Source organism: Meriones unguiculatus, chromosome 18, assembly GCF_030254825.1.
Source record: "Meriones unguiculatus strain TT.TT164.6M chromosome 18, Bangor_MerUng_6.1, whole genome shotgun sequence".
In the NCBI taxonomy this organism is placed as follows: domain Eukaryota; kingdom Metazoa; phylum Chordata; class Mammalia; order Rodentia; family Muridae; genus Meriones; species Meriones unguiculatus.
In genome coordinates this window covers 28,538,857-28,555,388 of record NC_083365.1, presented here as the reverse complement: position 1 = coordinate 28,555,388, position 16,532 = coordinate 28,538,857, and the positions used below count along the sequence as shown (strand labels likewise).

The window sequence follows — 16,532 nt, the reverse complement described above, 5'->3', positions numbered from 1 at the left end:
TTAACAGCCTAACACTACTTCCTCTTTCTTGAAAAACAATGGCTGAGCCTACACAACTCACAGCTGACTTTGCACTGGGGATTCGGTGATGAGCAACATATCCACTGTTTCTAGTGTTACAAAGCAGGTTTTCTAACCGATGAGTAGGCTTAATCATGCGATGGACTAAAGCAGGGAGATGTGTAATTACTCAAAGAAGGAGGAGGCTTCTAGAGATGGCACCAAGAAAGGCCTCTCTGTGGAGAGTCTAATGGGCTGGAGAGGTGGAGGAAGAGGGTCTCAATAGATGGATACATGAGAAGGCCCCATGGTAGGAAAGCAGGTAGTTGCAATAGGTGATGCCTCTCTTGCCTCAAGGAAGGGGAGAAAAAATGTGAGATGGGGCTGCATAAGGCAGTTTGTATGCCCTGGTGAGGAGTTTGGCTTCATTCTAAGTAGGAAACTGATCATGGGCTTAAGTGAGGAAACACAATATTCTTCTAGCATTCCTACATGGAGAGGTCTGAGGACCAATTAGCAAGTTCTTGAAACAGTCATAGGGGAAAGAGGGTAGTTTGGACCAAAGCGATGTAAACAGCCAGTTGCCAGTTTTGTTCTGGCATTAGGACTGGTAGGAATTGCTGGAGTATCGGACGGATGTGTGGAAGGGGTTGATATACGTAGAGGAAGGCTATGATTAAGCAAAACTCTCACAGTAGGGCACCCTGCACTAGGCATTACTTCTTTTAACTGGAGCATTCTGGGAGAGGAGCCATGTAAGAAAGTCTTCATGTTGGCTGCATAATTGCCATTGTGGAAACATCCCAATTATGAATCTGAAAAATAAAAATCCCTCCGAGCGAGAAATGTTAAGATTTTTCACTTCCCAATAAGAACGCATTATTAAAATGGCCTTTCATAAAAGGCTGCTTTAAAATTAATTATAGAAATCACACAAAGCCTCCCACTTCCCTAATGTTAAAGCACTAAACAACAATGGTGTAGAATTAGAATTACAATTGTCCTCCCTGAGAGTGTGCCTACGTGAAGCGTTACGCAACAGGGCATGATTTATGTGTATTAAGAATATGAGCAATGGCGTTAAAACAAGACTATTTTAATTATGCTGTAGTGTTGCTAATTTAGTGAACCTTCTGGAAATAATGACTGAATCACAAAATTCTTTGTTGAGAATTTCCAAGTTCAGTTGAGTCTAACGGATTGTGTTATTGGCATGCTGAAAGTATAGGATGGGATGGAAGAGCATCTGCCTGAGTGGAGAAATAGTAAGTAAGGGAAGTTACGGGTCCCTCACCCCTCACCAAGGACCCATCCTATAAGACATTCACAAGGCTGAGAGCTCAGGAGGCAAGAGTGTTGGTGCTTGCTACTCTATGGATTATAGGAACACATTGATGGTCACTTCTGTGGATTTCTAGCTTCTAGATTTAATTATTCATAAGCACCCTTGTAGTTAAGTTGAGTTAGGAAATTTCTCTTGTGTTTTAAAATACGCTGGATAGATAACAAATCCAGACTGTTCAGCTTCTGTGTAGCATTTAAAGAGAACAGTGCATTCTGGCTTTATGCCCCATTATTAAAACGAGAGTGATAATTTGGCTATAAATTGTATCTCCTGTAATGGCCATAGGAATTGTAAAGTGGAAAATTAAGCCAGGCAGAAAGGAGCGCTTCTTGCTTACTGGGGCACTTATCTTCAGACATCACATGTTATGCTTCACTGGGCAGAGACAAGGGTATGTACTGCTTCTGAACTCTTGCTGGACCAGAGCCTCTGCACCTCAGCAGACGGGGCTGACAGGCACAGGCCCCAGGCTGCCCTCCAGCTGTTGGTCTGGTCCTTCTCTCACTGCCCAGGAACAATCTGACAGAGGCTGTGGGAAGGGATCCAACAAACAGCCACCAGTACTGGAGGATGGGACTGAACTGTCTCTGTGCCAGTGTATCCTGATTGCAGTGAGGTCAAAGGAAATGACTAGTAATAACATGCTAAGTTTGAATGTAACAATTAGAAGGAAATAAAATGCTCCAAACTTACTGTAACTATCGAATCTTTATTTATTGGTACTAGAGGACCATCTAGTTTTGGTACTAGAGGACCCATTGAACCCATAACCTTGTACATGCTGGGCAAGCACTCTTCCTCTGAGTTATACCCCCAGACTGAAGAACAATATTGGTTGAAGTGGGTTCTCTAACCTTTGGCAGAAGTCCAAAGGCCGACCTATGAGTCCGTAATTCTGATGCCCACTATCTCTACACTCTAGAGAGAAATGATGAATCAGTCCCACAGATTACAGTAAAACAAGGGTGAAGAAAGTTCTATCAGCCTCAGATTACATCCATATCTAGACTGAAGAGGGAAATGACCCATGTAGAGAGAACTGTGGAAGCTCCAGGGGTTGGTTCACCCATCTGAAGCTACCTGGTGGAAATGTCTCAGAAAACAGGTCAACATTCCTTGTAATTCCTTGGGTAACAGAGCAGAGCAAGCAAGAAATGCCTGTGTAAACCAGGCATGGTGGTGCACGCCTTTAATCTCAGCAGTTGGGGAGGCAGAGGCAGGTGGAGCTCTGTGAATTTGAGGCCAGCCTGGTCTACAAAGTGAGTCCAGGACAGTCAGGTCTAAACAGAGAAACCCTGTCTTTAAAAAACCAAAACCAAAACCAAGTACCAAAAAAACAAGAAAGAAAGAAAGAAAGAAAGAAAGAAAGAAAGAAAGAAAGAAAGAAAGAAGGAAAAGGCTGGGTACTAAGAGACTTGTTCTTTTGTCAGTCACACCAGAGCCTATCCCCGGAAAGGAAAAATGTAGGCTCCACAGAAGAGCATACCATCATCCTTCAGCCAAGTATGTTCAGAAAGATGAACTGCTCAGCAGAAGTCAGAAGCCCAGGACTGGGAGAGACAGACCAGGAGTTCAAAGAAATGAAGGGAGGCATGTGGGTGTGGCTATGCCAATGACCATGGGAAAGTCCAGCCTGCAGCTCGCTAATAAATCCACAAAAATGGTGAGAGAGGCAGCAGTTATAATGAATGTCACCCCATGGTACATGACCACTGTACTGAGTCCATAGTGCATGACAGTTCCTAGATGGGTGTCTCTGTTCTGAAACAGGAGCCGGCTTACTGGGTAGGGGGCAGTTTCCTTCAAGTCTAGCCTCATTGCAGGGCTGAACTGGGTAAACTTTTAAGTCTTTAATGGCTACAACTTTATAATCCAAAAGGTAAAGGATTTACATAGTGGACCTCAGTTTATTATTATTATTATTATTATTATTATTATTATTATTATTATTATTTTTTATTTCTAACAGGATCAATAAAAGCTATTGTCCCCATAATGAGAGCTCACACAGTGTCAGATGTCCAGAGCATGGATTTCTTTCTTTCTTTCTTTTTTTTTTTTTTGGTTTTTCTTTCTTTTTTTCATTTATAACTTTTTTTTAAATTTTTAAATAATTTTATACATTCAGTTGTATCCCAGCTGTAGCCCTCTCCCTCTTTCCCTCCCAATACTCCCCTCCCTCCCTCATCTCCTCCCTGGCCCCTTCTGAGCCCACTGAGAGGGGGTGTCCTCCTCTCCTTCTGGCCCTAACTTCTCAGGTATCTTCAGGAGGGATGCAATGTCCTTATCTGTGGCCTAGCAAGGCTGCTCCTCCCTCAGGAGGACGGGGAGCTCATGAGTTCAAGTCAGAAACAATTCCTATCCCCCTTACTAGGGAACCCACTTGGATACTGAGCTACCATGGGCTATGTCTGAGCGAGGGTTGTAGGTTATATCCACAGAGTACGCATTTCCAGGGGTAGAAACGTAAGTTACTTGTACCTGTTTCTTTCTCTCAGTAAATTCCTTATTGGATACTTAATCTTGACCTTATGTTTTAAAAATATAGTTCTGCTTCATTCACAACTGAGAACATAAAATTGAAATGTAAATTTCTTTTTTATAGGTGCTTTCCCTGCTTTCCAGTTTCCTTCAAATTTCGCAGCTTCTACCAACCAGCTGTTAAGTAGAGAATTGAAGGATTGTGTTCATTAGAATGAATTTTTTTATCCTCGGATTTCTCCGATACTAACCAATTTTAAAAAAATACAATTTCACGGGAATTTAAACTGCTTTGATATTCATATCACTCCAGTTAGAATGACTAACAAAAAATAACAATTACAAGGATTTCTGGTGAGGATTTGGAGAAACATAAATCCTTATTCACTGCTCGTGGAAATACAAACTTGTATAGTCAAAATGCAATCAGTCTTTTTATTATTATTATTTTTTATTAGTTGTACTTTATTCACTTTGTATCAATGTAAGTCAAGCCTGGTAGGTGTTCACATTTGCATATCAGATGTCCTAACAATCCTTTAGGAATGTCAGCTTGCCAGGATTTGCTGATTTATATTTCTCTTTGTATCTATCAGTTATGTTTATGCTGAAATAAACACTATAAAGCCTTTTCAGGCTGTTTCTGGTCTCAATGAAAAAATGAATCTGGAGGTTTCTAAAAAAAAAAAAAAACCTCAAAATTGACCCATATAATCCAGATAGTTGACTCTTGGGTATACATATAGAAAGGAATGGAAGTCAACTTGCCCCTGAAACACTGAAACTTTTGCATTTGTTGCTACACTATTAAAAGAATAGCCAGGAAATTGATGGTTGAGGAAAATATATACACACCCAGCAGGATTTTATGTAACCAAAAGAAAAAATGAAATCATGACTTTCTAAGAAAGTATATACAACTAGAGATCTCTATGCTAAGTGAAATAAGCCTGATTCAAAAAGTATTGAATGCTTTATCTTATGTCTGAAGCCTTTTATGTGCATATCTATTATATCAGATTTACTAATGAAATTGGACATATATAGTCACTAAAGCACTGTGCCATTCTTCTTAGGTTCTTCCTTGAACTCAGATATTAGTTTACAAAAATGAAGATTTCTTCCTCTCAAAGATAAGCATAGTCATAGCATTCTGGAAACAAAAAGAAAAAAAAATTGGGATGCGTGGGGGAGAGTTTTTTTGTTTGTTTGTTTTTTGCTTTAGAAAACTTGAAAACAAATGGAAATGACACTGAAAAAAAAGATCTGAAAGCATTTACAATTTCATCTTTGAGATTTTTTGCCTGCTAATTTGCAGAAGCAATGAGGATACTTCTTGTCAGATTTGAAAGTCTTAGCAGTGAACAAAAACACAGAAAAATGAAGACAAGGATTTTGAGCCCGTGCTCAAAAAGTTGCCCAGTTTTCTCTTTCATCATGCTACACTGTTATCATCCATACCTATCTAGCAAGTATGGAGGTACTCTTGTCTTTCCAGGTGTCTCAATCTTGTGCCTGTAATTTAACCCCTTCAGGAGAGTTGGGGTAGTGGTCCAAAGAAGAAAAGCATACAGGTTAAGAGGAGATTGTTAGGAGCTTTTGCTGACCTGAGTCTGATCCATGAGTAATAATCCATTTTAGCATCTTCAGTCTATAATGCTAAGACTGGAGGACTGTCTGAGTTATTGATATTCTCTTATTCATATTCTTACTGTCTTGCATGTGATGATGATGCCCAAGGCAATCCAGCCAGCATTCATCTTGTTCTCTGCAGCAGTATATTTATCTCAGCAATAATTTCCACAGCATTGACCACAGCAAGCCAGGAAATAGCTAAGCTGTCGGTTACCTGAATTTTAGCCAAGTCTGGAGGATACCAATGGAAAATAAGCAGCAACTACAGACACCAACTGTTTTTGGATTGTAAAAAATTAATTAGAAAGGGCTGATAACAGTTACATAAGATGACTGAATGTATCAGAAGAGGAATGTGCAGCTGTAAAATATATTCTACTAGAGTTAATAAGTCAGTTTTTTTAAGCAAAAAGAACACCCCAAATTCACTATTTACAATTCACTATATTACTTTTGTAAAATGCCACCTTGGTGATTTATGCCCTGACACTATTTACAGGTGAGGGTCGAAGATGATGTCATCTTTTAAGAAAAGCTTCCTGGCGTCGAAAGAATTAAAAATTTTGGATGAGCTCCACGGTCTATATGCTCATCTTCCATTTTGTATTAAATAGGGTTTTTACTATGACATCATGGCACTAGCAGCACTACCCACAAACAGCCCACACGGAGAGGAAAACTTCAGCAACACATTCATAACAGTTAGAACGGGGACACATATTGATTTGTGCATTTTGTTCAGTAATTACTCATGCTGCCTTTGACTTCACCACGGGGAAACCTAATTGAAAACGATTTTTGCTCTTTGTGCACTTTGCTCTTCCATGATTGCTGGCAGGGACATCCTAATCAGGTGTAATTAACAACATAGTTTGCGATGATACAAACAATTATTAAAAAATTCAGGAGTATGACCTCATTAAAGATCACTGAGCAGAAGGCAATGGGATTGCAGAAGAGACACCTAATTTAGAAACTATTCACAAATTAAAAATGACGATGAGAAACAATTCTGAAGGAGCCTGTGTTGGGCAGTAAGACTCTCTTCCTAGCACACTACCTTACTTCTCTCTTGTAGAAATGCCAAAAAACAAACAAACAAATAAACAAAAAAAAAACAAACCAAACCAAACAAAACAAAAAACCCAAGCATATGTTTTATAATATGGTCTGAAATGGTAGTTCAAAAATTAAAAAAAATATATATTAAGCATGCCTATTTTCAGTAACAAATTTTAATATTTTAATTAACCTAGAGTTAATATCCTGGCCTCTCTTTGAATAACTGAACTAACGCTGTACAGGAAGTGGCCAGTTTAAGTACCAAACTATACTTCACAAGCTGATGTAAAAGTAAATGTTGGCTCGTTGAAACTGTCCACTCATAGCTGAAAACAGCCAGAGGACAGCTCTCTCCACTGTAAGATCAGGACTAACCTGGAGCAAAGACACCGCCTGAAGGTGCATTTCAGCAACATATATGTGGGGATAGTGTTTCTACCTCTCTGTGGTCATGCCCTGCCGTGAGACCCAGAGAGAGAAAATTCCCAGTCCTGATTGTGTTCTCAGGGACAGTCTCAAGTGACACAGAGGCACCCAAATCGCTCTTTATCGTAACATCTGTTCAGTCGCTGGGAGCCAAAGCACCCAGATCTAAGCTGTTGACTCCTGGAGCTAGCACATCTGTACTCTCCCAGTATGTTCAATTCTCTCAGGGAGCGGCTCCCTGTTTATCCTACGACTTTACTTCTCCGTCAATTGTGTGCTCTGAAGGCTACATGATCTGCTGACATAGAGACAGGATGCTAAAAATGTCTCCTAAATATGGACGGCATTCAGTCACCAATGTCATTACAGCTTCTATAGTTTTTCATCAAGAGAGAACTCCAGAGCAAGATCCACCCAAACCAAATACAAATCCCATGTCATTGCTTTGAAGGAGTCGGAACGGATGATATAATGATCAAGAATTACCAAACTAGGAGACGGCTCAGTGAATGAAGTATGAAGCGAGCAAGCCTGATGAGTTCACATCCCCAGAATCCACTAAAAGCTAATACAGTAGCACAAGCATCTTGAGTCCCAGCGTGCTCCAACTGGTAGGTAGAATGTGAAGATAGGGGAATCCATGGAAGCTCGCAGGCTAGCTAACCTGATGCAAGCAGCAGCGAAGAACAGGAGAGAATCTGCCTCAACAAGATAAAAGGTGAGGACCTATACAATACCCGAGGTTGTCCTAACCTTCTTATGTTCCCTTTGTCACGCATGCTCTGACAGTCACACACACATGAGCACGCATGTTGTGCAAGTACACACATATACAAATCATCATTATGCATTTTGCAAAAGCAGATGCCCTTTTCTTTAAATGCAAACCACCCAGAAAAATCCATCAGCTTGCAGCAGACTGTAAAGATGCTTCCTCAGAAGATCTGAGTTTACGCATGGAACAGGTATGTCACAACCCCTTCTCCAAATGTTCATGGATCATGGTGGAAGGGGCTGTGGAAAGACTGTAAGAGTCAGAGGCAATGGGGGACCACGATGAGACAGCACTGTTTGAGAGGGGGGCGCTACTGCATCACAGTGGCTGTGACTGTATGTATGATACCTGAGCAACATGGCGGTGTGTAGCAAAGTCCCATTTCTAGCTGAGAAGCTATTGGCAACTGCTGGGAAAGAGTGTGTGTGTTTTCCTCAAGAACATATCCTTGGGAGGCTGCCCATACTCTAGCAACGGCCCCAGGCTTGGCACATACACGCAGTACTAAATGGATTCAGTGAGGTTAAAGACACAATACATACAACCAGGAAGGATATTGGTGGAGGCAAGTGAGAGGAGTTGGAGGGGAGAGAATGGGGTTAGAGTTTATCAAAACACATTGAATGCGTGCATGAAATTTTCAAACAATAAAATACTTTAACAAAAAGGTGTCTTTACTAAAAGGTGTGTTCAATTAAGTAGTAATAAAGTAATATATAATTTTTAAAAGATCTAAATAGTTTACTCAGAGGAGATCTTAAAACGTAAGTGCTTCCTCCCTCTGTGTGAAAATAATCTAAAGCCAGGGAGTGGCACTGGTCAAAAGAGAACTGAAAGGGAAAGGGTGCTGAGGATGGAAAACTGAGACCACAAACTACCCAGACAAAGGTGGTTCTGCTCAGTGGCCTGTCTCTCCAGGAAAGGTACTGAGCCAAAGTGATGACTCTATTGTGTTGCGTTAGACTTCTATGCAGTCTCTCTGCATAGAGATAGAGCTGAGAAGATGTGCACCGTGACTTACACTAGGCTCCTTTTGGCTGTCATAGCACCTTTGCTCTAATCCATTCTTCTCTCCCTTCAAACACACACACACACACACACACACACACACACACACACACACACACAACCATGCCTGGCTTTGTTAATGTTCGTGAGTGCTGAAGCTCAGGCTGGTGGTTTCATTCTGGAGATCTTACCCGGGGGCTTTGTGGTGGCTGCTTTTCACTCTGCGCTAAGCTCCTGTTCTCATACCCTGCTCCCGTTGCACTGTTCAGTGTCATCCAAGGCTATATCCATTGTATGTGTGTGACGGAAACTGTGACTCCCATGTCTGCCTCAGTCAGATATGAGCTCTTTAAAATACAGAGCTGGAGAACGGAATGGCTGAGACCGTTTTGGGAAAGAGGGCTTAGACCGTTTTGGAAAAGAGGGCTTAGTGGGGGCTCCTGACTTACAGACACGGAAATGTGTAACAAGGCTAAGATAGTTAAAACAGCACCCATCCAGTATACAAAAGAGGGGGCAGAACCATGAATACGATAATAAGCAGTAGAATATAAAATAAATGGCATGCCCAGTACATGCCCATTAATGCAAATTATCTATATAGAAGACATGATTTGAATGGTACTATTTTGGGTTCATATGGTTTTTACTTACATTACTTTTTTAAAAAATGAAATAGGATAAAAACTAACCATAAAAGGTAAATCATAAGTTGGAAGAAATATTGAAGCTATAAGAAACAGATTAGCATCCTTAAATATAACTTGACTAACAAGAAAACTGTCTAAAATTAATATGAGAGAGGCTAAGACCAAAAAGTCATAAAAAAAAAAGTACCGGGTGGACAAAGAACATTAAGAAGAAAAACATGCTTTATTATTTCAAATGGGGGGGGGAAGAACCAACAACAGTAAAAGTAGCATGGATTCAATCCATTGGGCACTTTCATGCATTGCTTTACTTTTTTGTATGTGTGTGTGCTGTGCACACGCTCATGTGTATACATGTGTGTGGAGACCAGTGGACAACCTTGGATGCTGATTCTCGGGCATCATTTGCCTCTTTTTGAGACAGGGTCTCTCAGCGGCCTTGCCTTTGCCACGTTTGCTGAGCTGGCTGGTTCAGTGGCCCCTTGGCACCTGTTCATCCCCCCCACCTCTCAGCACTGATAGACATCACGAGTGGATGCAGTCTCCCGGCTTAGTTTTATATGTAGCCTTAAGATTGAATGCAACTTTTGTGTGTGTGTGCCCACATACATAACTGAACTATCTTCCTTCTCCCCAAATATGTTGCTTTTATCTGGAATCTCTAGAGATGTATTTTGGGCTTTGGAATCCATAGCATTAAAAAAAAAGGGTGTGTGTATGTTTGTGTGTGTGTGTGCAGCGTGCACATATTCAAACAGATCCACCAGCCAGAGGAGAAGCACTATCCAATTTTCGGACATACAAATAACTCTGCAGTTAAACATACAAACATTCATAGGAATTATGCTGTTGAATTTCTATTGCTGACAGATTTGCTACAATTTGAGTTTAGGTTACAGGTTACATCTGCTGGAAAATGCAGCCTGGACAAATTTGTGGTTTTCAAAGAATCCTACGCTTTACAATTATTGATAGGAGACTCCTAACAGTTAATGGAATTTTTCTAAAAATCAATTTGGCCACATCATTATAACTTTGGATCTTAAAAAGTAATGCATTTTTCCCCTTTCTTCTGAGGGGAAGAAAACAGCAATGCAGAACAAGGGTTATATGCAGGCAGATCTGAACAATGCTATTTGTAACAACAGAAGTACAAGTGGCATAAAACATATCACTAAAGTAATGGCTATATTAGAGGCAGTGAAATAGAGAGAGGTTATGTGGCTGTAAAAATAATTTTGAGGGTGCCTAATGAGTCAGGAAAAGTCTCATTACTTATTTCTGAGTGGAAAAAAATTATACCTCATGGTTGCAGTGACTGCAATTTAGAAAGTTTACACACATTTGTAGCCAAAGATGAATATAACAAAATATTAACAGTGATTATAGCTAAGCATTAGACTTGAAAGAAGTGCTGGGTGGTGGTGGTACATGTCTTTAATTCCAGCACTTGGGAGGCAGAGGCAGGCAGATCTCTGAGTCTGAGGCCAGCCTGGTCTACAAAGTGAGTTCCAGGACAGGTAGAACTACACAGAGAAACCTTGTCTTGAAAATCCAAAAATAAAATAAAATAAAAAATCAGGTGTGACTTTTACTGTGATGTGCCTCTTGCCCTTTTGCCATCACTCTCTTGGGAGTAATTTGGCTTCTGAGGAAAACCATAAAAGAAATGATTGGTTCCTCATCTCAAGAAGGTGATGGGGAAGTTTTAAGGTGGGGTCATAGCTATTTTCTGGAAATTTCAGCCATAACTTACTTGACACCAGCTGAAAAGCTCATCACTGGGAAGAAGAGTCCATCTGTGTTGAAATTCTCAAACATCCCCTGCACAGGCTGTCCATTGATTCGGAAAGAAATGCTGGGTACTCCAAGGTCAAGGCAGCAGCTCACCACATCATCTGACTTCAGCAGGTGCTGGTTGATGGAGGCTACAGCTCTGGGTATCCGGCCTGGTGAGTAGAGAACAGAAATAAAAATGTGGGTCCCTGGAGGCATGCATCAGGCAGACAGACATACTTTAGAGGCTACAACTGAGAGATGGGAAAACACAATGTGCATGCCTCAGCATTCTTTTTTTTCTTCTCTCTCTTTCTCTCTTATTTTTTTTTTCTGTGACAGCATTTCTCTGTGTAGCCCTGGCTATCCTAAAACTCACACTGTGGACCAGGCTGGCCACAAAGAGATCTGCCTGACTCTGCCTCCTGAGTGCTGGGATTAAAGATGTGTGCCACCACTGTCCAGCTTGCCTCAGCATTCTTAATAGCTGAGTTTACAAGTGTGTACCACCATGTCCAGCTTTTTACCTTGTTCTAATTAAAGAAAGTCTCTTTAAAAGTAAACAATTTGCCAAGTGCCTCTCCCCTAATCAAGAATTGGGTGCATGGGAGAGTCATGCTATTTTTTTTCCTTGACCCTTTTCCACTGGTAAAATGTCAGCATTGCAATTCTTTCCAACTACTGAATCGATTGTTCTTTAATAAATATGTTACACATCAGTTCAAGTCAGTGGCTTAATTTATGTACACACTATAAAGTTAGTGGACCTGGAAACATAAATCTCAAGAAAAAGAACAAAATTTGTCATGACTGGTTTCCAATCTTTCTCCCTAATCATTCTCCATTCTCTCCTCTATAAACTGAGTGTTATTTTTGTGCCATTTATCCATCACGCAATTATCCTTTCCTTGGATGCCTGAAATTCTCTGCCATCCTGGTGGGAGTCATTAACAGACACCTTATTTCTTCAGCTGAAGCACATGCTGATATATTTACCTGGAATGCCTCCGACAAGATAGATGTTTCTTGTGTGGAGCTTGAGAAGTCAGGATGATGTAGTCTGGATTTAAGGAAGCCTTGGGATTCAGCAAGTGAGAATGAGAAGTGTAAATCTTATAGACACTGTCTTCTCTACAGCTCAGCAGGTGGTAGGGAGCTACAGGACTAAGGCCACTGAGCACACCACTCCTGCATTATATCATAAAGCATGTGTAATGCTCAGACTCAAAATAAACTTCCCACTTCTCCAGTATCACAGAGCTCCTGCTCATGGTGACAAGTGTGGCCCTGGATCATCTAGCTTGGTTGGCTTCATAAGACACAGGATGGGACAAATGAAGATCTGGACAGGAGCAACTATCCATTGCAGTATTGTGCAATTATGATGTCCAGGTCCTGAAATGCACATGAGTATGGCCCTTCTTGATTTGTCATTGTTAGTTTTTTGCCTCTGGACTCACTCAACTATTCATTCCCAAGTGTCTACTTAGACACAAGAGTTTCCTAAGTGCCTAAGTGTACTACCGCAGCACCAAAAAGGATGAAGTAAAGTTTTTCCTTTGAGAATGATTGATTTGCCTTTGAAATAAGAGTCCAATATGGTTTGCCTATTGAGTGGCTGTGATTTCTGTTTTCTCAGTCTCTCTGCAGAGTCCTCTGCATGGTCTGGCTTCTTTGGAGCAGGCAGACTTGGAGTAGTGAGACAAGAGTCATCAGTAGGTAGTGTGGAGATGGGTCCTCAAGTGAAGCTCATTCAGTCACTCACAGACTTCATCCCGCCATCTCAGGAGTTGCCAACACATGTAAGCTTTCTTTACTTTCCATTCACAGTCACTCTTCACTTCCCGGAGTTAGTGTATGTCATCTGGTGGTAAACCTAAGCTAAAGGGTCCTACCGTGCACCTCCAGACTCAGTGATTCCACAGTGAGACTTGGAGAAGTAGAAAGGAAAGCTATATCTATGAAGAACCAGGGAAGGTAATTTGGGGAGTAGAGAGCAAGATGAATTTCCTTCCGTTTATCTCACCCTGCCACTTTGCATAGTTTTTTTTTTTTTGCCTGTTGCAGGTTGTCCCTTGGGACACAAAGAACACAAGTAGACATTTGTATCCCCCCCCCCATCACTCTCAATGGTTCAGGATAGAAAAATGTACAAACGAGGATATTTATAATAGCTCTAAAACATTTAAACTGCATACAAAACAGCACAAATATTAAGAAGAAACTTAATATTAACAAACTGAAGATCACTCCAAGAAGCATGCCACCAGAATCTCAAAAGACAATAGTTTGGTAATAGGCAGAGTATAGCTTAAGGAATTGGTTCTCAACCTGTGGGTCATGACTCCTCCTTGAGGGTCAAAGAGGGGTGGTCTAAGGCTATTATGAACACAGATCTTATTACTATTCCTAACAGTAGCAAACTCACAGTTATGAATAGCAAAAATGGTTTTATAATTGGGGTCACCACAACATGAAGAACTTTATTAAAGGGTGACAGCATCAGGAAGCTTGAGAAACACTGGTCTAAGGGAAAAGGAAAATATGATGCGTATGCGGTTCTCAGTTACACAGAAAATTCAGTATGCAGTTTCGTCCTGTTGAGAAACTTTTCTCTCATACTGAATTTAAGGAAGACTTTGTATCGTGGCTCCTCTGTAGAGTTATGTCACACAGTGCTTCTCTAAGGCATTTTTACCAGGCACACGCTATCTCTTAAGAAAACATAGACAATACATGCTTTGGATGATAAGCAGGAGAGGTTTAGGGTGGAAACCTTAGAGGTAGTCTTGTATTTTCCACCCAGGCAGAAACAACCATCCCTTCACATTCATAGCCCATGGATATGCATGAAAAAAAAAAAAAACACCAGTATTTATCTTTTTCTTTTAAAGCCTTGAATTCTTTTTGAGATTAACAGTAACCTACAGATGCTAAAAATCCTAACTTGAAGCAGCAAGTAGTGTTGACATCATGGTCTTGATAACATCATCAGATCAGGAGCCTTCCCAGGGTGACTGATGACATTTCTTAGCGTCCTTGTGTATCAGTTGCTGTATCTATAACATGTGTTCATTATCTGCTGCCTCAAAGGTTTTTAGGACAGTAAAGCATGTAGCTCACTGCCCACTGAAGAGAGCTGAGTATTGATGATGTGCTTTTTCAAAAACCCTAACAACACTATTTGAAATAAGGACTGACAGATGCAGATACCAAGTGTATTAGGTATTTCTTCTTATTGCTGTGATCAAATATCTACAAGACAGGGAGGAAAGACTTATGTGTGTTTATAGCCATCTTAGCAAGGGAGGCATGGTGGTAGGTGGATCTGTGGACGTTTCAATGAGTGGAGGTTTGCTAATATACCAGTGGACCAGAAAATTGAGAGAGGACGGAAAGTTGGGCTTGACTATAAATCTCAAGGTACAACTCCAATGACCTGCTTCCTCTAAATAGGTGCCTAGACACTTAACAGTACCACAATTTCTCAAGAAAGTGCTACCAGCTGGTGACCAAGAATTCAAATACCTGAGCCTGTGATGGGCATTTTACACTTAAAATTGCAACAGTGAGCTTAAGTTAAGTGATTTATGCTGGGTGACAGAGCAAGGCACTCACAGATAAATCTATAAATGAAGCTTATTTAAACTTGATCCTCTTCCCACCCAATACTCTCACGGGATTTAAGCATTTCTATCATTTCAACACAAAGTGAACACTATGAGTCTCAGTTATTTTCAGCAATAGAATAGAGGGTGGAAGCCTTCGCAGGATACTCACCTGACCAAAGATGAAGTCCATCAAAACCATAGGAGTACAGGTCATCACCAACGCCATTGCCTCCCCATCCTTCTCCACCTCCAGGGTATGGGGCATAGCCTGAAGAGGAGGCCCAGCCCACCCGCAGATGTGTGGGCTCTGCTGTTAGGAAAGGCTCCACCTGGTCGATAATTAACTCGAAGTACCACTTCTTGTACTGTGGCGAGCCTTCGGCAACTCCCAGGAAGATGTTTGGTCGGATACTGAAATGAAACATGGGACAGGCTGCTTCTGTAGAGAGCAAACAACTGAAAAAAACAAGTTGAACCAGACCCAAGAAGAGGCATCAGCCCAATTAAACCTAGGCCAGAGCGTTTAAATCATTTTATTTTGTTATTGTGAAGCTTTTAGAAATTGGCTAAGCTCTTAGTGGGCAGCATGAGCACAGCAGTAACTTCTTATAAAATATAAAGGTGTTTTTTTTAAATATCCAATTCAAGGCAAGATATTTATTGAATGCCAACCATGTGCAATGATGCTGTGAATGCTGTAAGGGCTATATGACCACCAATCTTTGTATCTTTCTGCAAGTAGGAGAAAGCACTTATATGCTCTCCATATTCTGGTACACAGGCTTAAGTATAATCATTTCAAACTAGCAATTTTCATTCCCTAAGCATTAATACTTAAAGCATTAAGAACTTACAATAAGCCAACCTTGTTAAGGTTGAAAAAAGTGGTTCAAAGTATGGGACAGACAACTTAGGGTTCTCAATGTTCAGATCATACTTGAAGAGAGACTCTTCCTGGTCTTGGGTATGTTCTACTTGATATGAACATATATAAATCAGGCTAAATTAAGATGTCTGTTAAGAAGAAACATTTGGCTGGATGGCACACACCTTGAATCCCAGCACTCAGGAGGCAGAGGTAGGTGGATCTCTGAGTTTGAGGCCAGCCTGGTCTTCAGAGCAAGTTCCAGGATAGCCAGGACTACACACAGAGAAACCCTGTTGAGAGAGACAGAGAGAGAGAGAGAGAGAGAGAGAGAGAGAAGGGGGAGAGAGAGCAAACAAACAAGAAAGGAAGGAAAGAAAGAAAGAAGATATGTGGTAACTGAGGCCTATGTGTTGCTCTGTATTTTGGAAGAAGGTTCTTTCCTCACTACTGTGAATCAGAATGTAGACCTAGATGAAAAAAGGAAAAGGCACATAAGGCCTGCTTAGTTCAGTGAGCTTACATGAGTTACATGTGGCCACATATAGGGACCAGTGAGTTGGAGCTTTGGATGGACCTGTCTTGACTCTTGTAGGTATCAATGAGGTAAATGCCCATGTGTTCTTGACTATAAGCAACTATAATAACAACTTGAGACATACATTGTATTAAAATGTTTTAGAAAAATGGTATATAAAACATTCATATATCACGAAGGAGTAATAAAGAATCACTCATTTTTAAAAACAACACTTCTTCAGTCATTGGAATGTACTTATCTTCCTTTTTCAGCTACTTTAAGAGAAGTACTTTAAGAGAAGCTACTTTAAGAAGTTTCAAGACTCCCCTAAAAAAAAGCTGGAGAATGTGGTCATAGCCATAAAAAAAGTACCTCTGC

At 40.7% G+C, this 16,532-nt stretch overlaps 1 protein-coding gene across 1 annotated transcript in view; it reads right to left on the bottom strand.

Annotated features, from left to right (window-relative positions):
- The window catches only part of Ryr3 (ryanodine receptor 3), a 518,783-nt gene that overhangs the window by 218,659 nt on the left and 283,592 nt on the right, over positions 1 to 16,532 (bottom strand). The window contains exons 18-19 of the mRNA XM_060371666.1: positions 14,939 to 15,180; positions 11,139 to 11,331 (exon numbers count right to left, since the gene is read on the bottom strand). Coding sequence (XP_060227649.1) covers positions 11,139 to 11,331; positions 14,939 to 15,180 — 435 coding nt within the window. The remainder of the gene's footprint in view (positions 1 to 11,138; positions 11,332 to 14,938; positions 15,181 to 16,532) is intronic.